The following is a 20,974-nucleotide window of genomic DNA, read 5'->3' as shown; positions in this document are numbered from 1 at the left end:
CTCCCAGGAAGGTTCTGTGTGTTCCCACTGGCAAGTTCAGGTCGCCACCTTGGCGTTTACCTGCGGCCTAACTGCTGCCTGCCTCGAGCTCAGCATGCGTGGTGACATTAATGTCCCCGCTCACCATCATTGCTCACCATTTTGTTAAACTGCCAGCATCCTGGGAAAACATCACCAGGGAGAGGTGAGCACGTCCCAGGAATATTAAATACGGGTGTTCTTAATACTTCGCATTCTAGCTGACTTTCAAGAAAACAAAAATGAGCTGGGCATGTGCCACAGGCCTGTAAGCCCAGTACTTGGGAGGCCGAGACAGGATGATTGCAGGTTCGAGGCTGACCTCATTTGCTTGGCAAGACCCTGTCTCAAAAAAAAAAAAGAATAAATAAATGAATGGGCTGGGCGTGGTGGCGCACACTTGTAATCCCAGCATTTGGGAGGCAGAGACTGGAGGATCGTGGTTTATGGCCAGCCTCAGCTACTTAGCAAGGCCCTTGCAACACAGTGAGACCCTGTTTCAAAATAAATAATAAAAAAATAGGGCTGGGGGTGTAGCTCAGAGGTAGAATGCCTCTAGATTTCATCCCCAGTACCACAAAAATAAATAAATAAGCCAGGCATGGTGGCACACGCTTGCAATCCCAGCGTCTAGGAGGCGGAGACCAGAGGGCCTCGGTTTGGGTGACAGCCTCAGCTACTTAGCAAGGCCTTTCGCGACTCAGTGAGACTCTGTTTCAAAAATAAAAAAGACTATAAAATAGGGCTGGGGATGTAGTTCAGAGGTACAGTGCCCCTGGATTTCATCCCCGGTACTGCAAAAAGAAATAAAATTAAAAAATCAAAAAGCTTGAGGGTGTAGCTCAGTGGTAGAGCATGCACACGCGCACACGAAAAAGAAAAAAGCAAAAGAAGAAACCCTGGTAACACAGCTCTTGTTTGGCGTGAAGTGAGGTCTTCTAAGTTAATAGCTCACTGGATACGGATGAAATATTTGAAGCTTGATTTTAGAGGAGGGTTACAGTGTGGAATTGTCTTTTTGGACATTGTTTTTTAATATATATATATATATATATATATATATATATATATATATATATATATATATATATATATATATATATATGGTACTGGGGATGAAACCCAGGAGTATTCTACCTCTGAACTATGCCCCCCCTGCCCTATTTTTTATTCTTCATTTTGAAACAGGGTCTCACTCAGTTGCAAGGACCTCACTGAGTAGCCGAGGCTGGCCGCAGCTGTGACCCTCCTGTCTCAGCCTCCCGGATGCTGGGATTACAAGCGTGCACCACCACGCCCAGCCGGTCATCGTTTTTTAAAACCTGCTTCACAGCAGTTCACTTTGTAGCTGTCCCAGGACACACACCATGGGCACATGTGCCCTTACTGCATACCATGCATTTGTATTTTCTGTTTCACCTTTTAGAAAATGCTGTTGCTCTCCATTATATTGACTTTACAGTAACCTATCACATATTTTAAAGCCCTGGCCTTAGAATCCCCAGGAGCCTGGCTGGGCGTGGCAGAACAGAGAACGCTGCCCTGCCAGCCGTTTTAGGTGACTGGGGCCTAGGTTACCTGAGGAGACGGCAGGTGGGGAGAGGACATATGTGGTAAGACCCGGAGCACCCACGCGGTGGGAAGTGACCCTTGGGATTGGTTTTGGACTCACAGGCCGGGCAGCTCCTTTCCCTTGTGGGATTCTTTCCCTCCTGTGTCTGAGGGACTGTGGTGAAAGCCGGGCAGCCAGGTTCTTCTGAGTTAGAGCTGTCGGGCCTCCTTGGGTCCCTGGCTGAGTCTGTGGCCTCCCGTGGCGGCAGAGGGCCTCCAGTCAGGCCCTGGGACACTCTGGCTGCAGGCTCCTGCCTCCTCCACGTCCCCAGCTCCCTTGACTTGGCTCTCTTGCGCTGGCTCTGGAGTGGATTTCTTTGCTGGACGAGTGCGTCCCAAGTGCCCTTCCCCCAGCTCTTCTGTGGGCCTCCATCCCTGTTTAGGGCTGTTTCTTCAGGGAGGCTGTCCTGGACCCCACCGGCTCTTCCTTGCTGTGGCCTTCCTTGGCCTCTGCTTGTCGTCTTTCTCAGCCCACAGCCAGGCGGGTTTGTGCAGCTGGGCCGGGCTCTGTCTAGCACAGAGGCCCACGCTGAGTAGACGCCCACAGTTGTTGGGGCGGTGGTGGCTGCTGAGTGGGTCCAGTGGGTGAGGCTGGAAAAGGGGGTCCAGGAGTCGTGCCAGGAGTCGTGCGTGATGCCTCTCTCTGTCTTTTCTTTTTTTGGTGGCACTGGGGGTGGAACCCAGAGGCTTTCTATCCCTGGTGTACACTCCCAGACCTGTTTTATATTTATTAGAAACAGGGTCTCACTAAGGTGCTGAGAGCCTCACTAAGTAGCTGAGGCTGGCTTCGAACCCGCGCGATCCTCCTGTCTCCGCCTCCCAAGCGCGGGGATTACAAGCATGCGTCACCACGCCCGCTTGTCTCTCTGTCTTTCAAAGGTGATTAGGATGACTGGTTTCATGAAGGGCCTCTACACGGACGCCGAGATGAAGTCAGATAACGTCAAGGTGGGTTTCGGTGCGGGCTCTCCTTCCCATTCCTCCCTCAGTGCGCGGGGCTGTGTACAGGCTGTGTGTGGTGTGTACCACTCACCTGAGGTGCATGTGTACAGGCTGTGTGTGGTGCATGTGTACAGGCTGTGTGTGGTGTGTACCACTCACCTGAGGGTGCATGTGTACAGGCTGTGTGTGTGTGTACCACTCACCTGAGGGTGCATGTGTACAGGCTGTGTGTGTGTGTACCACTCACCTGAGGTGCATGTGTACAGGCTGTGTGTGTGTGTACCACTCACCTGAGGTGCATGTGTACAGGCTGTGTGTGTGTGTACCACTCACCTGAGGTGCATGTGTACAGGCTGTGTGTGTGTGTACCACTCACCTGAGGTGCATGTGTACAGGCTGTGTGTGTGTGTACCACTCACCTGAGGTGCATGTGTACAGGCTGTGTGTGTGTGTACCACTCATCTGAGGTGCATGTGTACAGGCTGTGTGTGTGTGTACCACTCACCTGAGGTGCATGTGTACAGGCAGTGTGTGGTGTGTACCACTCACCTGAGGTGCATGGGAGGACAAGGCCACTTCGTTCGTGAACTGCCGGAGCCAGCCGGCAAAAGTACGGGGTTCCGAAGAGAGGAGTGAGGATGAAAGAATTTAATTCAAAGAATTTTAATTCAAGCATGGAAGGATCGCCAGTCCACTCCCGGGTCGATATCTCTACTGGCCGATCCTGGGTTTATTTCTCTTGTGGTATTTATACAGTTTCAGGTCAGTCAATACCCTCGTGCCATCACCACCTGAGCACATACATCACGGCAGGTCAATCAGTATCCTTGTGCCATCAACACCTGATCTTCTCTCAGACCTTGATTACTTTGAACTTTCCATCACCCCAAACCTTGTTGACTCTAGGCAAAGGACAGTCGGCTGAGTCAGAAGTATTCTTTTAGGAAAGTCTTAGTGGCTCCCACAGTGAACTGTGTATGCCTCTTCACATTGCATTTTTTCATTTGTCACAATTGCATGTCATAATAAATTTACTAACCGAAACGGATTTAGTATTTCAAAGGTCTCTGCTAGCCCATCAACTAAATTAAAAGCTTTAGTGAATTGTTTTGTTGCGTGTTAAAAATTTGTCATACATCTAAAAACGACTTTTTTTTTTTGGTGGTACTGGGGCTCCTGGAAGCCCTTCTACCTCCAGGCTACACTCCCAGACCTATTTTATACTTTTTAAAATTTGGAAACAGGGTCTCTTAAGCCAGCACGGCTGGCTTTGAACCTGAGCGATCCTCTTGTCTCCGCCTCCCAAGCACGGGGATTACAAGCGTGCGCCACCAGGCCCAAAGCCAGGCGTGGTGGTGCACGGCTTGTAATCCCAGCATTCGGGAGGCTGATACTGGAGGATCACGGTTCGCAGACAGTCTCAGCTACTTAGTGAGGCCCTCTGCAACTTAGTGAGAACATTTTAAAATAAAGAATAAAAAATAGAGCAGAGGGTATAGCTCGGAGGTTGATTGCCTCTAGGTTCCATCCCCAGAACTGCAAAAAAAAAAAAAGTAAAAACAGCTTTTTACATAAAGAACTATCCCATACCTATTGGACATACTAAGGGCTATACAAACTTGTTTGAAGTATTTTAATATATGTATTTTAAATGAAAACATTTCAGGATAAAGATGCAAAAATTAGCTTCCTACAGAAGGCCATAGATGTGGTCATGATGGTTTCAGGAGAGCCCTTGTCTGCAAAACCAGCCCGCATCGTGGCGGGGCACGAGCCCGAGAGAACCAACGAGCTTCTTCAGCTCCTCGGCAAGTGCTGCATAAACAAGGTACTCACAGCGCGGCAGCCGGAGGGGGCGCTGAGGGAGCAGGCGGAATCTCAGGAGGCTTTCTGCAGTCTGTTGACCACTGTGCTGTGTGTCTGCCCCACTGGCCCTGGGGCCTCAGAGGTACAGGACGAGTCATTTACACCCTTGATCAAGCAGATAAGGCCATGCTACGCACGGGGTCCATGGGCTTGAAATATTCCATGGGAGCCAGGCCTGTGGTGCACACCTGTAATCCTAGTACTGGGGAGGCTGAAATAGGAGGATCGCAGGCTCGTGGCCAGCCTCAGAAGAGTTTACCATGCTGATCATTTTATTTTATTATGTTTTTGTGGTCTGGGGCTGTAATCCAGGGGCATTTGACCTCCAAGCTACACCCTCTGCCCTATTTTTTTTAATTAATTAATTAATTAATTAATTTGGTGGTACTGAGGTTCCTGGAAGCCCTTCTACCTCCGGACAACACTTCCAGACCTATTTTATATTTTTATTTGGAAACAGGGTCTCTTAAGCCAGCGCAGCTGGCTTCGAACCTGCATGATCCTCCTGTCTCCACCTCCTAAGTGCGGGGATTACAAGTGTATGCCCCCACGCCCGGTTATTTATTTATTTTTTAATAAATTTTTATTGTTGCATTGTAGTCATACATCTTAATGGGATAAAAAACTTGTGGAGATATACACGCACACATCACCTAATCAGCCCCTACCCAATCCTTAACCCTTCTCTCCCCCTCCCTCCTTCCCATGCTTGGTTTCCTGAATACCTTTGATATGTTTGTTTTTTTTTTCCTTCCATATATGGTCAGGTTATTTTTGGCAAGGTTTCCAAGAACATTTGGTGAAGGAACTAATCTTTTCACTAAATATTGTTGAAAAATAATAACTACATGAAAAAGAATAAAATTGGGCCCTTACCTAACACCATATACAAATATTAACTCAAATTAGATAAAGACCTAAATGTAAATCTTAAGACTATAAACTATTAGAAGAAAACCAGGGTCATAAAACTTCACAACACTGAAATTGGCAGTGATTTCTTGGATATGATTCCAAGGCATAGGCAACAAAAGAATAAATAAACTTTATAAAAAATAGAAAAACATTGTACATCCAAAGACAATGTAAACAGAGTTAAAAGTTACTGATAGAATGAGAAAATATTTCCAAATTCTCTATCTGAAGGTATATTAATAATCCAAATATAAATCCTAAAAATTAGCAACATAAAAGCAGACAATACAATTTAGAAATAAGTAAAAGACTAAAATAGAGAATCTCCAAAGATTTTTTATGACCAATAAACATATGAACATCACTCATCCTTATCATAATATAATCATTAAGGAAATACAAATAAAAACTATAGTGAAATACTACTTCACATTTGTTAGGATGGCTACTTAACATGGATTACCTTGCTCCAGCCCTTTACCTTGAGTTTGTTACTATCTTTACTTGTAAAGTGTGTTTCTTGTAAGCAGCAGATGGATGGATGGATTCTGGTTTTTAATCCATTTTGCCACTTTATGTCCTTTTATTGGAGAATTGAGGCCATTTACATTCAGTGTGATTATTGAGAGATAACTTTTAATTCCTAACATGTTAAGATTTTATTTCTGTTTGAAATACTGTGTATTCTTCTTTGCTTAGTTGTCTACTGGATGGAAAATCTTGTTTCTCTGGTTCTGGTGTGTGTTACCTATTTCTTCTTTGTAGTTAATCTCTTTGAGTATTTTCTCTAGCGCTGGTTTTGAAGACATAAATTCCTTCAGTTTCTGTTTGTCCTGGAAGCTTCTTATTTCCCCATCTAATTTGATAGATAGTTTTGCTGGGTAGGAAATTTTTGGCTGGAAGTTGTTTTCTTTCAGAGTTTGGAGTATGTTACTCCAAACCCTTCTGGCTCTCATGACTTGGCTTGGGAAGTCTGGAGTGATTCTAATTGGTTTGCCTCTGAATGTCACTTGGCCCTTTGTTTTTGTTGCCTTTAAGATTCTCTCCTTGGCTTCCACATTAGTCATTTTGACAATTATGTGGTGTGGGGAGCCTTTTCTCCGATCCTGTCTAAAGGGAGTTCTATAAGTTTCCTGGACCTGTGTATCGACCTCTTGCTCTATGTTTGGAAAATTTTCTGTTATTATTTCTTTGAAGAGATTATTGATCCCTTTGGTTTCACCTTCTTTTCCCTCCTCAATTCTGATTATTTTTAGGTTAGCTCTCTTGAAATGTGCCCATTATTTCTTCAATGTCAGATTCGTGCTGTCTAATTTTTTTTCCTAAGTTATAAATTATGCATTCGTTTTTGGAATTATCATCTTCTAGGAGCGAGATTCTATTCTCCATGTGGTCTAATCAATTGTGTATAGTTTGAATTGATGCCTTTACTTCAATGATTGCATCCTTGATTTCTTTTATACTCTCTAAATTCTTTTTGAAAGTCCTCTATTATTTCTACAGTATATTCCTGATTTGCTCTTCTGGAGATCTCTGAATTTCTGTGTTAGCAGGTTCTGACATTATGGCGTTGTGGGCATTCATTGCTCTATTGTTGTTCCTCTTTCCCATGATTTCAGAAGTTTGTGCCTTCTCTGGGTTCTTCCCCGGGTCACCACGACTTCACTTAGGGTGCTCTGGATCTCGAGTTTGTGATAATCGTAGACTCCACTATTCTTTTACTGAGTTGTATCGTAAAGTCTCAGACCCAGGGAGTTAGTCGAGGCTGCTTGAGACCGTTGGGGTGCCGAACTGGGCATTTTCCCACGGGGAGCTGCGACTAGGGTGTGGTAACTTTGCCACCACTACTCCTTCACTGGGTTGGACTGCAAAATCTCAGATCCAGGGAGATTATCAAAGCTGCACAAGTCCCTGAGGGTGCAGTGCTGGGATTTCTCCTGTAGGGGCCACAATTTCACTTAACAGTTATTGTGCGTGCTGATCTGGAGCTGTCATGAGCATGGTGAATCCGCCGCCGCTGCTGGCAATATGGCGCCACGGTTACGCCCTCGGCCGTGAGGCTGATGTATTTCCTTTCTGGTTTTGAGCTCTGTTCTGAGTCCCTGGAAAGCATGATGAGCTTGGCCACTGGGAGTTTTAGACATTCTTTGCACTGGAAGAACTGCTGAATTACACCTGAATGATCCGCAGCTGCTCACTTCAGCTCGTTTGCCTTTCCTCTCTGGAGCCTGGTGCTATGAGGCATGGTGGTGCCCGTGCGGCTCCGCAATGCAGGCTGGTTTCTTTTCTGGTCTCTGGTTGTTCTTCTAGTCTTCTTTTTCTCTGTCCCTCGTGTTTACATTTTTTTAATTTCTCTGCTGATAGTGTTTTCTGGCTATTAAAAGCACTGGTTTTGTGGCGCTAGAGATTGAGTGTTAGCAGGACTCATAAATGCTGCTTTTCGAGGTTGCCATCTTCCCGAAAGTGTCTTTATTCTTTATTTTGAAACAGTGTCTTACTAAGTTACGGATGGCCTCACTAAGCTGAGGCTGTCAAAGAACCACCATCCTCCCATCTCAGCCTCCTGAATGCTGGGATTACAAGCGTGTTCCACCACGCCCGGCCACGCTGATCATTTTAAAGTGTACTCTTTAGAGGTATTCATAACATTGTGTAGCTGTCACCACATCCAATGCCACAGCTGATTTCATCTTGCAAAACAGATTCTGTACCCGTTAGACATTGGCTCCCTCCCTCCCCAGCCTTGGTGACCCCTGTCCTCTTTCTGTCTCTGAGTCTGACTCCCTGGCGAGCCTGTGTAGCTGGCGGTTTGTCCTTTTGTGTCTGGCTCATTGCAAGAGTAGAGTGGCTTACCCATGTTGCAGTGCGGGTCAGAATTGCCTCTACCTGGGGGTTAACAGCATTCCCTTGTGTGGAGTGACCCATGCTAATGCTGCTGCTGCTTCGGCACTAGGGATAGAACCCAGCAGCATTCCGCCTCTGAGGTACATTCCCAGCCCTATTTTATTTTTTATTTTGAAAAAGGTTCTCAGCCGGGTGTGGTGGCACCCACTTGTAAACCCCGCGTTTGGGAGGCGGAGACAGGAGGATCGCGCAGGTTCAAAGCCAGCCGCGCTGGCTTAAGAGATCCTGTTTCCAAATAAAAATATAAAAAATAGTTCTGGGAGTGTAGCCCAGAGGTAGAAGGGCTTCCAGGAACCCCAGTACCACCAAAAAAAAAAAAAAAAAAAAAAAAAGGGTCTCACTAAGTTGTTGAGACTAGCCTCAAACCTGTGATTCTCTCAAGTACTAGGATTCCAGGCATGTGCCACCACGACTGCTGGATGTATCTCTTCAAGATCAGTTATCAGTTCTCTTGGGTATAAACCCAGAAAGGGAATTGATGGATCATGTGATCATTCTGTGTCTAATTTGTGAGGAAGTAACATGTTGTTCTCTTTTTTTTTTTTTTTTTTTTTGCAGTACTGGGGATGGAACCCAGGGGCATTCTACCTCTGAGCTCCACCCCCAGCCCTATTTTTGATTCTTTATTTAATTTTATTTAATTTTTTTTTGCGGGTCTGGGGATAGAACCCTGGGACATTCGACCTCCGAGCTATACCTCCTGCCCTATTTTTTATTCTTATTTTGAAACAGAGTCTCACTAAGTTGCAGAGGGCCTCACTAAGTAGCTGAGGTTGGCTTTGAACCTGTGCAATCCTCCTTTCTCAGCCTCCCAAGTACTGGATTACAAGCGTGTGCCACCATACCCGGCTTGATTCTTTATTTTTGAAACAGAATCTCACTGAGTTGCAAAGGGCCTCACTAAATAGCTGAGGCTGTCCTCAAACCACGATCCTTTTGTCTCAGCCTCCCAAACGCTTGGATTACAAGTGTACACCACCATGCCCGCCTTTTTTTTGCATTACTGAGGATTAACCTAGGAGCATTTTACCTCCTAGCTATACCCCCAGCCCTAATTTTTATTCTCTGTTTTGAAACGAGGTCTCACTAAGTTGCAGAAGCCTCACTAAGTTGTGGAGACTGTCTTCAAACCCATGATCCTCCTGTCTCAGCCTCCCAGATGCTAGGATTACAAGTGTGTGCTGCTATGCCTGGCCAACACAGTTTTCTAGAGTAGCAGACCATTTCACATTCCCTCCAACAGTGTTCAAAGGTTCAAATTTTTGCTCATCTTCACCAACGCTTATTATTTTGTAGCAGCTATCCTAACTGCCGTGCGGTGGTTAGATCATATCTTAAGACCCTATCAGATGGAATTCTTTGATTCCTTAGAAGGGAAAGCTGGGTGTGGTGGCTAACATCTGTTCAATCCCCAGCATCACATCAAATAAATAAATTTTTTAAAAAGAAGTATAGGGCACTTGTAGAGTTGCATGGGTCAACTTTACTGTTCTTGAGCCACACATGTGAGAGTTTGGATAGAATTAAGCCAGGATTCATCAGCTTGGGCAGCCTCAACTAGTAATGGTTATCAAGAGATGCTATGTTTTATCTGTGCTAATAATATTTTTAAAAATACTGTAGCCGTGCATGGTGGTCCACACTTGTAATCCTAGTATTTGGGAGGCTGAGACAGGAGGATTGTGGTTCGTGGCCAGCCTCAGCTACTTAGTGAGGCCCTCTGCAACTCAGTGAGGCCCTGTTCCAAAATAAATAATAAAAATGGAGATGGGGGGTGTAGCTTGAAGGTAGAATGCCCCTGGGTTCCATCCCCAGTACCACACATACACAAAAAAACCCTTCAAGCTTTATTTTTTAGTTTTCATTGGTAGACAGCACATTTGTTGAGTGAGCGCTCTGTAATGCCGCCGTCGCCTCCCCTCCGTGTGAGGTCTCATTTTCCCTTGTGTCTCGTTTCCTGTGTTTCATCTGGGCACCAAGCTCTCCAGTGAGGACGCGGTGAAGAGGGTGTTGGCCGGAGAGAAGGGCGACGGGAGAGGCCGGGCCTCACGGGCCGTGAGAGCTCACGAGTCGGACAATAAGGCCGTGAGGGAGGAAGAGTCCAGAACCCACAAAGACAAAGAGGTGGGCTGCCAGCTGCACAGCTTGGAAGATGAAATAGTGTTTTTGTATGTAGATAAAATTTTTTTTCTCTCCATAGGATAGAAGAAACTCTGAAATAAAGGAGAGGAGTACAAGCAGAGAGCAAAAACAGAAAGAAGAATTGAAAGAAGAAAGCAAACCAAGAGAAAAGGACAGGGACAAGGAGAAGACGAAGGACAACGACAGAGACCGGCATAAGGATCCTGAGAGGGACAAGTGCCGCGATGGGGAGAGAGACAAAACCAGGAGCAAGGCCAAGCAGGAGCGGGAGCGAGGCGCCCGGGACCGGGACGCAGAGCGGGAGCGCGAGAGGAAGAGCGAGGGGGGGCGGGAGAGAGAGAGGCCCAGGGACCGGGACCGAGAGCGCGACCGCGACAAGGGGAAGGACAGGGAGCGCCGCAGGGTGAAGAACGGGGAGCACTCGAGGGACCCCGACCGCGAGCGGAGCAGAGAGCAGGAGAAGCTGGAGAAGAAGGTGCGGCCTGGGGGCGCGGGGCCTTGGAAGCATTTTCTTTCTTGTAATGTGATTGGGAAGCTGGTTTTCTTTTGTGCCAATTTAAAGTTATGGCAGTAGTGGCAGCCCAGAGAGAGAACAGTCTGGCTGGGCATTTATGTTTATCTTGAATCTTTATTTTTTATTTTTTTTGCGGGTCTGGGGATGGAACCCGGGGGCATTTGACCTCCGAGCTACACCCCCCTGCCCAATTTTTCTTATTCTTTATTTTGAAACAGGGTCTCACTGATGTGTGAAAGGCCTCACTAAGTAGCTGAGGCTGTCCGCGAACCGCGCTCCTCCTGCCTCAGCCTCCCGAATGCTGGGATTGCAAGCGTGCGCCACGCCCGGTTGTCTTGTCATTAATAGTCTGGTGTTCAGTCACCTATGACGGCGTTGCTCAGTGAGCTCTCGCCATCAGTTCCCATGTATGTTTTTCTTTTTTGTGGGTCTGGGATGGAACCCAGAGACGCTCCACCTGTGACTCAGTCCATTTTTTTTTATTGTGGGCAAACTTTTCTTTTGTTGTTACCCAGGATTGAGCCCAGGGCCATTCTCCTCTGAGTTACATGCCCTTCTAGTTTTTATTCTCAGTTTTTATTCTCTATTTTGGAACAGGGTGTCACTAAGTTGCAGAGGACTCACAAGTAGCTGAGGCTGGCCGCAAACCTGCCATCCTGTCTCAGCCTCCCGAGTGCTGGGATGACAAGCGTGCGCCACCGCGCCCGGCTCCAGTTCCCCTGTTCTCCCGTGAGAGTGGATGCTGGACCAGTGGCCTGGGCCCTCACTCTTGAATCCTGGGCGTGCTGGTGTGTCTGGCGCGCAGTAGGTCTACATAAGTACGTGGTGAAGGGATGAATTGAGACTGCAGGCAGGGGATTGCTGCTCAGATCTTCAAGGCCTGGATGGAGCTGGTCGATGGGTAGTGGTTTACGAGGCCTCCGGTGGGGGCCGAGCAGTGGGTGGTGGAGTTGGTCCCAGGGTTTGCAGGGCCTGAGCGCTCCGCCCCAGTCGCCTGCGGCCACCTTGCTCAGAGTTCAGCTTCCCGCTCTCCCTGGGGGTCCTGTGCGCACTTGCATTGGGCGCTTCTCTGGAGACCCGGAGTCGCATCTCCCGACAGTGTAATTGGGGTTTCCAGGCCGTGTCAGTTTTATGTGTCGTCCCAGAGCACGGACCGTCTGTTTAGTAAGTTTATTGAGGAGTAGAGATAATTTTCAGTAAGACTTCAGTTTACTGTAGTTCTTGTTGAATGAAATTCTCAGGTAATTTTAGGGTTGGCCAGGAAATTCTTTTGGTTTCAAACTATGTTTTCCAGAGTAACTGTTGCTTTTGGACCCGTCCAACACTGGGCTGGTGTTCCAGATGCCCTTCTCATGGGCTTGGGCAGACTGGCAGTCCTGGGTCCCAGCCGGAGTGAGGCCGAGGTCTGGATTGGTAGCAGCTTTGCCCCAGTGCTGTGGCGGGGTGGTGAGGGGTAAGGCCGGGCTGGCTGCCAGTCCTTTGCTCTGTTACAGCCACCTGCCCCCGAGCACTGCAGCAAGGACCTGACCGTGCAGAAGGGAGCGGGCCACGCAGGGCCGGCCTCGCTGGACGCCTGTAAACCCGTCTTTTTGTGGAGTCATGTGAGCCCACTTTGAGATCTGCCTGTCACAGTGGGAAGGGGTGCCTGTCCCAAAGGCTGTTGTGGTTCTCTTAGTCACTGAGTCTAGTGGATTGGGAACTTTGGGATTTTACTGCTAAACATCTTCCCCTCCCACGCCGGGCCTGAGTCACGCACCCCGTGGTCTACGTCATAGATGCCTGGGTTCCCCCAGGAGTGAGTTTTGGAGATCACAGAGACATTTTCCATCCATCTTTGCCTCTTTTTGTGGTCCAAGGAAAAGCATGGTAGGTTGATTTGAGTTTTGTCAGGGTCCCACACGCTCGTGCGTAGCCGTGTACAAGGTGGCTCTGAGCGAGGCTCTTCCTCAGTTCCCAGGCCTCCAGATTGCGTGTCCCCACACGGTGTTCTTGAGGCTGCCATGCCGTGACTAGTTGTTTAAATAGAGAGAAGGACAGATGCAAAAAGAAATATTTGCAGGCTGATACTTGGTATGAGAACCAAATGTGGGTGATGGTTTGTTTAGAAAGATTTGAGACACTGACGTGAAGTCAGATTTTCTTAGGTCTTCCTGGTGGCTCTTCAGCTCCTCTCTTGGGAAGCTGGGGTGTCGTTATCGGTCTGTGTGGGGCTGGGGAGCAGCAGCAAGGTCTACCTGCCATGAGACACTCCCAAAGAACCCCCGGGGATGGAACCCAGGGGCATTGCACCTCCGAGCTACACCCCCAGTCCCTTTTAGTCTTTATTTTTTGAAACAGGCTCTCATTGAGTTGCGAAGGGTCTTGCTAAGTAGCTGAGGCTGTCCGCCAACTGCGATTCCCTGGTTTCTGCCTCCCAAAGGCTGGGATGACAAGTGTGCGCCACCACGCCTGGCTAGAACCTTCTTTTTCCAGGGATTGTAAAATCAGCCCCAGAAGGCTGGACCTTGGTGGGAGGTCCAGACAAGTTCTGCCCAGCCGTAGTTGCTCCACCCCCTGGCCACGCCCCTGCCCCCCCCCTTTCACTCCTGGGCAGGAGAGAGCGTGGCGAGGTGTTCTTCAGCTGCTCTGTGAGGGGAAGTGACTGCAGGGGGAGCAGGCCAAGGCCCGGTGGCCCCAGGGGCCCAGCCGCGGGTGGCGAGGTGGGCGGCACGTGCTGCTTCTGGCTCCCGTCCTTTGCGTAGTGCGGTCCTTGTCGAGATCCTGGACGCTGTCCTTGGGCGTCTCCTGGTGACAGTCTGTCCTGCTCACGTTGAGCCTCATCCTTCAGAGCACTGCTTTCAGGGGACGGTGTTTCTAGTATTCTGTGCTTATGAGGCCGTTTTCCTCCTGAAGTCAGCATTCTTTGCCTGTCCTACCGCTGCCCCTGCAAGCAGCGCCATTGTACGCTGGAGGTCACGGTCACTGCACCCCACCTCGGGCCGGCCCCCTGGGACGCGTTTCCTGGACGTGGTCCTGGTGCAGGGAGTGGTGTCCCCTGTCCCCGCGAGGCGGGCGGGCTGTGTTCGCCTCACCTGTCTGGGGTCGGCATTATGTACCAGATTTTGATGGATTTGTAGTTGTTACAGATTTGAATAATTCCAAAGTTTGAAGAAAAATAATCTTTCTTTTTTGTAGTCAGCAAGTGCAGGAGAGGTGTCTAAAAAGTTGTCAGAAGGATCTCTTAAAGACTGCAAAGCGGAAACAGAGGTAAACCTTAGAGTTTTAAGAGTACACCGGCAGTTGAATGGGCGCCTGGGCTGGGAGGAGAACACGGCTCGGGCTTACATGGCACGCCTCGGCCTCTGTTTTCTTGTAAAAGTAGCGATGGCAGCAGCTCTCCCCCTGGCACCACAGGTGGGGTGTTTGGGGACACTCTGGGTCCATTGCCCTTTGATGAGTGTGACGTGTGGTGAGGGGAGGGTGGTCACCTGGGGGAGGTGGTGGAGGGAAGAGACACTCAGGGTGTATCGGGGGAATTAAATCCCTAGACTGATGGGAAAAGGAGGGAGCCAGGGTCCCCGCTGAGCCCTGCTGGGCTGTGTGGGCTCCTGTGGTCCTCGTCCTGTGGAGGACACCTGCGAGACTTTCCCAAGCAGCGGGGCCTTTGAAGGCTTCAGGCTGCCAAGGGTTGTCAGTAGGGGACGGGCATCCTGGGGCAGGCGGAGCTGCCCCGCGCTGCCCAGGGGAATGCGGGAGCCTGGCTTGTGCCAGCCGGGGGGGGGGCTCTCCAGCTTGTCTGCCGTCGAGACACGGGGTGTACACTCCCACACTAGCATTGTGCACTGACACGTTGAGTAGTGAGGTGTAGAAGTGTCCCTGTCACAGCAGCTCAGCCAGGCGGACTCCACATGGGAGAGCGCTCCCGAGCTGATGTCGCGGGGTGACGCTAGGGTACTGGCCCGGTGAGAAGATGCCTAACTATGAACTGCAGTTTTCTGAGAACCTGGCCCAGTTGTTCAGCAGTAATTATACTGTATATAAAAGGTCGCGTCCTCATCAGCACGTCCCCTGGGAAGCATTCCTCCAAGCACGAGTGGTCAGCAGATTGCTGACCTACTGAGAGCTGTACAAAGACTTAGAGCACTGGGCTGTATGAGGGCCCCTTTGAGCCTCTGGGTGGCTGGACGGAGGCAGGAGGATGGCAGGTGTGAGGCCAGTGGGGTGCAGGTTGGAGGTAGAATGCTCCTGGGTTTGACCCTAGTGCCAGAAAAAAATGAAGAAGATAAGAAGCCTGTGGGCGCAGCTGTCCCGCGCTCGTGCTTCCCTCAGCCGAGCCTGACAGCTGGACCTGCTAATGGTACTGCCGGGTGATGCACCGGTTAACTTGTTGTTCTCTTTTGAAGGCTGAGGTTTCCACGACAGCGTCCAGGTCATCGACATCGAAAGCATCAAAACGACGATCCAAAAACGCCGCGGAAGGTAGGGCGCCGGCTGGCGGGACGCTCGCCGCTTGCCGTGACCGCGCGTCCCGCAGCGCAGCGCGCCAGTGACTGGAGCGCAGGCCTTTCTGTCTGGGGGTGAACAGACTGCAGAGCTTTGGTGAAGATCTGTGGCTTTTACACACACGCGAAAGCGTGTGCACGTGTGTGCGCTCGTGCCCCCAGGGCAGGGTAGCCCCCTTTTGCTGCAGCTCTGTGTTGGGATCTAAAGCATGTGTGGAATTTGCCTTTTCCAGAGTGTTTGTTAAATCACCTACATTTCGTTAGCTCTTGTCTTCACATTGGTAGACTAAATTTAATCTGGATGTAGGCTGGACCTAAAGCGCATAGAGGCAGAGATGTGGATGTGTTTAAGAGCAGCAGAAGCTGTCATCACGGGAATCAGGCTCAACGCAGAGCTCACGCCCAGGCCTGGGTGGGGCTTGCCTGGGGGCAGACCCGCCTGACAGCAGACTGGTGGATGGGCCCAGCGAGGCTGGCGATGCCAGGAGGTGCTGGTTGGAGCTGCCAGCACAGGGCTTACTCTTTTGGGTGTGTAGTTCTGGGGATTGTACCCAGGGACATTTTATCTCTAAGCTACACCCCTGGCCCTGTTTTATTTTGTAATCTTGAAATAGGGTCTCACTAAGTTGTGGGGGCCTCACTAAGTTGCTGAGGCTGGCCGCAAACCTGTCATCCTCCTCCAGGCCTCCCGAGTACTGGGGTTCCGGGTGGGCACCCCACACGGGGCCGAGGCTTTTCTGCATTGAAGTGTGAAGTTGCTCCGAGTGAGCAGGAGTAGTTTCTGGAAAATCAGCCCTTTGCTAAATGGTGTAAGTTAAAGAAATGTAGCACGAAGGTGGCAGGTGGAATTCTCCGCCCAGCAGTTAGGCGCGTGGTCACTGCTCCTTCACCACAGTCCGTGATGCCGCAGTGACGTCCTTGTGTAGCGCTCACTGGCCACGCGGGCCGAGGGTTTTAGCCACAGGACTCAACTCCCCGCTGTCTGCCCCAACCTTCACCAGCGGCTTGTTGAGGTTTCTAGACCAAAGCCAGGCAGTTTGGTTCCTAGTGAAGCGTACCTTCTCACGTGCGTTGGCAGTTGTACCAGTGTCTTGACTTGCCTGCTCTCTGGCCGGCTCATTCCTCACTGCCTGCTTGCAGTCTTTTACGTGCATTCTGATTATTAAGGATATCGCCAACTTTCTTTTTTTTTTTATTGGTGCATTGTAGTCATACATCTTAATTGGATAAAAGACTTGTGGAGCCATACATGCGCACATCACCCAGTTAGCCCTTACCCGATGGTAATTTTAAAATAAGTGTGTGGGCCGGGCGTGGTGGCGCACGCTGTAATCCCAGCATTCAGGAGGCTGAAACTGGAGGATCACGGTTCACAGACAGCCTCAGCTACTTAGTGAGGCCCTGGGCAACTCAGTGAGACCTTGTTTCAAAATAAAGAATAAAGAATACGTGTGTGTTTCTTATATGTTTTCAGCTCCTCTCTACTAATTTTTTGGTTTGGTTTCTGATTTGCCTGAGCCTCAGTGTTTAATTTTTATGTACTTGAATCTTTTAATAACTTGTACAGAGATCTGAGGCATGAAAATTTGTGTTTTATCACATTTTTATATTTAATCTTTTAATTCACTGTGTAAGGTGAGACTCAATTTCTTTATTTTGCCAGGCAGAATTACTTGCCAGCAAGCTGGGTGTGGTAGCGCATGCCTGTAATCTCAGTGCTTGGGAGGCTGAGACAGGAGGATCACAGGTGTGAAGCCAGCCTCAGCGACTCAGCGAGGCCTCCGCAACTCAGTGAGACCCTGTTTTCAAATAATAAAATTGGGCTGGGGTATAACTTGGAGGTAGGACGCCTCTAGGTTCAATTCCCAGCCTCCTGCTGCCCAAAAGGAAAAGCGCCGTTCCTCAGCTGCCCCGGCACCGGGCTCGCTGCCGCCTGCCCTCCCACTCTGCTGCGCCTTTTGACGAGGCCAAGGAGCTTCTGTTCTTTGCTCTTTTTTTTTTTTACTTCCACTTTTTCTTTTTTCCAAAAGAGTTTCAAGCCATTTCATTTGCTTGTTCTTCAAGAATCCCAGTCCCCCATAGCACAGCCACTTCTCAGATGTCACAGTTTCTTGGTCAACTCGCGAAGGCGGGGCTGGAGTTGGAGGCGCCTGGCCTGGGCCCTGGCGGCCGTGCGTTAGCTGGGACACCATGGCCTGCGGCTCGCGCCGTGTGCAGAGCTCTTCTTTTCCCTCAGAGCTTCTTAATCGCTCTAGGTGGTTTTGTTGGCTTGTGAACCAGCATCTTAAAGCCAGGCTTGTTGCTGGGTCTCCTGATCCTCTCGGGTTGCTAAGTAGACAGCCGGTTGGATCGTTATCTTCCCTCGGGGTTTTGCTGCATTCGCTGTGGCCGCCTGCTGTAGGTCTCCTGCTATGCTCTTTGGGAGGCTTTGTGTCAGCCCTTGCACGCCATGACAGTAGGCCTCACCGAGGCGTCAGCAGCTGGGTGGCTCTGGCCTTCCATACTGCTCACTGGGCACTGGCCTAACCCGGTCCTCCCCAGCCCAGCTGCCCTCTGCCCGAACATTCCGCCTTGCCTCAGTGGGTCGGCCTTTGGGCAGACGTCCAGTCCCGGGGGTCAAGATGCAGGACTTCTATGCTCCGCGGAGGGGTGAGCCTTGCGCCCACTGCAGTGTGGGGCTCCATGTCCGTAGACACACAGAGACTGCTGAGGCTGTTCTGCAGTTCCCACAGAACCCCAAGACATTCTACAAAGAATCTGGTCATTTTTACTTACTATATGTAGTGGTGATGACACCCGATAACTGAGTAGTACATTTTAATTTCATTCATTTAGTAATTATGCAGTGCTGCAAATTAAGTTTAATAACCATTTGTGTTGTGCAATTTCATGTCAGGAAGAAGGGACTCTAGAGCCACTGAAAATAGCCTTTTCCCTGAAAAAGAACATAACTCTTCCTCCAGTAAAGCTAAGAAGGAGGAAGCCGTGAAGCTGCTTGGTAAGAACAGTGAGCCGCCGCCAGGCCTTCGCTCCCTGGGACCGCACCTCCCGGGGATGGCTCCTGGAGCCGAGGGCGGGCGGGCGCGCTGCAGGGCTCTCCCGGCCTGCCGAGGGTGTCCTGCCCTGAGTGAGTCCGACGAGGAGTCCCCAGTTGGGCCTTCCTTTCTTTCCTCTGTAGACATCTGTAGTTATAAAGAGAGCAGAGGGACATACCCATTCATGTTAGTCACCAAGAAAAGCAGGGTGCGGTGCAGGGAGGCCTCCCTGAGCTGGGAGCAGGGCCTGTAGGAGTCCAGGGATCACGGACAGATGCTGAGCGGGGACAGGCTTGCTGTGTGCGTGGCAGGACACTGGCGGTGGCCAGGACGAGAGAAGGCGGGCCCTGGCCAGGCCTCGTCAGCCAGCCGTGTGTTCTGCAGGAGTGCGAGCAGGGGCCTTGGGTGGTTTTAAGCAGGGTAGAAGTGAGACTTGGTTTGTGTTTTCAGAGGACCTCCTTTTAAAGTTGGAGGGCCCGAGCAGAGGACAGAGGGCGTCTGGTGAGAGTGGAGATGGTTTGGACCGAGTGTCCGAGGTGAGCGCAGATGGAGTTTAGGGTCTGTGGCAGCAGAGAGGACGGCTGTGCTGATGGGTTGGATGCCACTTGCTAGGAAGGAGTGGAGTCAAAGAGAAGACCATTTAGGGGTGTGGGCACCGGCAGTGCTGCTTCCTGAAATGGAAGGCTTGGGAAAAGCCGGCGGCTGGTGGCAGTGCCAGGGGCGCTGTTGGGGACACGCCAAGTCTGAGCTGTGTGGGAAGTACTCGGGTAACGGTGCATGTGACTGCAGACTGCGTAGACCTGTGATCTGCGAGAGTTGTAGAAACCAGAGCCCAAGCAGGGCTTGAGTGACCTTGGTGATGTTTACAGCCACAGCCTTCTCGGGGTCACAAATCCAGGGTGTGTGTGGCAGGGAGGGTGCTGGCCAGTACTCGTGGGTGGGGAGAGGAAAGGGGGGCATCCAGCGACGGAGACAGAAGGACAGTGAGTGGGAGGGCGATATGGAGGTGGCGTCCTGCGTGCCAGGGAGGGCATGCTGGGGCGGGGCGTCTCGTCCCGCCTTCTGGGGGGTGAGAGCTGACCACTGAGCGACAAGACAGTTTGAGGGTGCCTTGGCCTAGACCCCATAAATCCCAACTAAAACAACCAAAAACACAAACCTTACCATATTTTAATCTGTTGTCAACTATTTTATGTCAGGAAGGAAGGAGGATAATATTTCAGCTAAGATTTTAGACTCCATAGTGTCTGGATCAAATAATGAGCCAGATCAGGAAACTGCAACTTCAGAAATAGGTAAGAAAAATATTCTTCAGCTTAAATTACTCATTAGTCTGATGTGAAATATTTACATCTCAGTGTAGTTGTAAATTACTTTTTATTCTAACCACTTTAAGATTTCTTCACCATGTACGGAAGATCAGAAGTGATCTGCTGTGTTGTGTGTCGCGTGTATTAACTCAGCTTTAAGTTGATCTTTATATGTCTTTTTTACCTAGAAGTTAACTTTTGCATATAAATCAAAATGCTTTCTTAATCTTGCTGTTGGAATTTTTCATATCTTCATCCTGCTCTGCTATTAAAATTTCTGCACAAGAGACTTAAAAAGCATGCTTACGGCACATTGGCACTTGCCCATTTATGGCGAGGGCTGACATGTGCTGTGGTTCACCAGGACGATCCTCAATTAAATATTCGTCACTGCAGTCTTCTATGACTTTGGGTCCAGTTCTTCAGAAATAATAGAATTCCTGAGTTGCATTCAAGAAAAAACCATATGAATTTTGACTGGAGGAGAAGATCAGAATTTTAAACATTTTGAACACATAGCTATGGTGACAATAGGCGTTTCCCCTGGGGAGGTCGCATCTCTGGGCAGGGTGCCCGAGAGCATTCTGCCCCGTTCGTGTAGCAGGTGCGGTGCCCAGGCCCACGGCTGCTTTCCAGGTGGGGCACTGTGTGTGGATTGCCCAGGCCTTCTGCAGTATGGAGGATGGAGTAAAGGGTCTCTGAGCTGCCGCAGAGTACTTTCTTACTGATGAAAACAGCTCTTCCTCCACGGGCCACAGTTCAGCTCCATCTTGTGATAGGGTATTTTATTTTGGTAGAGCCTTTTATACCAGCAGGCTCCTGGAGTGGGAAATGGTCAGATGCACTGTAATCCTGAGCTGCAGGTGAGGGAAGTGGGCGGTGGTCAAAGCTGGAAAGGGAGTGGTGGTGAACACTTGTATTCCAGTACTTGGGAGGCTGAGACGGGGATTGCAGGTTCAAGGGCAGCCTCTGCAAGTAGCAAGACTTGCATCTACCTAGCAAGACTCTGTTTTCAAACAAAAACAAAATAGAGCTGGCGGTGTAGCCCTGAGTTAGAATGCCCTGGGCACGCTGGGTCCTAGAGAGCTGGCGGAGTAGCCCTGAGGTAGAATGCCCTGGCTCACTCAGTTCTAGAGAGCTGGTGGTGTAACCCTAAGGTAGAATGCCCCGGGCTCGCTGAGTCCTAGAGGCTGGCGGTGTGGCCCTGAAGTAGAATGCCTCAGGCTCACTCAGTCC

At 49.8% G+C, this 20,974-nt stretch overlaps 1 protein-coding gene across 1 annotated transcript in view; it reads left to right on the top strand.

Moving 5' to 3' along the window:
* TRAF3IP1 (TRAF3 interacting protein 1) overlaps positions 1 to 20,974 on the top strand; it is a gene marked incomplete at both ends in the record, with an annotated part of 54,129 nt that overhangs the window by 1,540 nt on the left and 31,615 nt on the right. The window contains 8 exons of the mRNA XM_080720081.1: positions 2,509 to 2,577; positions 4,238 to 4,399; positions 10,237 to 10,380; positions 10,457 to 10,873; positions 14,087 to 14,158; positions 15,295 to 15,370; positions 18,290 to 18,391; positions 19,628 to 19,723. Of these exons, the coding sequence (XP_080576207.1) occupies positions 2,509 to 2,577; positions 4,238 to 4,399; positions 10,237 to 10,380; positions 10,457 to 10,873; positions 14,087 to 14,158; positions 15,295 to 15,370; positions 18,290 to 18,391; positions 19,628 to 19,723 (1,138 nt within the window). The remainder of the gene's footprint in view (positions 1 to 2,508; positions 2,578 to 4,237; positions 4,400 to 10,236; positions 10,381 to 10,456; positions 10,874 to 14,086; positions 14,159 to 15,294; positions 15,371 to 18,289; positions 18,392 to 19,627; positions 19,724 to 20,974) is intronic.

The sequence above is a fragment of the Muscardinus avellanarius genome (genome assembly GCF_963383645.1).
Source record: "Muscardinus avellanarius genome assembly, chromosome: 2".
In the NCBI taxonomy this organism is placed as follows: Eukaryota; Metazoa; Chordata; class Mammalia; order Rodentia; family Gliridae; genus Muscardinus; species Muscardinus avellanarius.
Note: the sequence above shows the minus strand (reverse complement) of the source record. Positions and strands in the feature narration are given on the sequence as shown.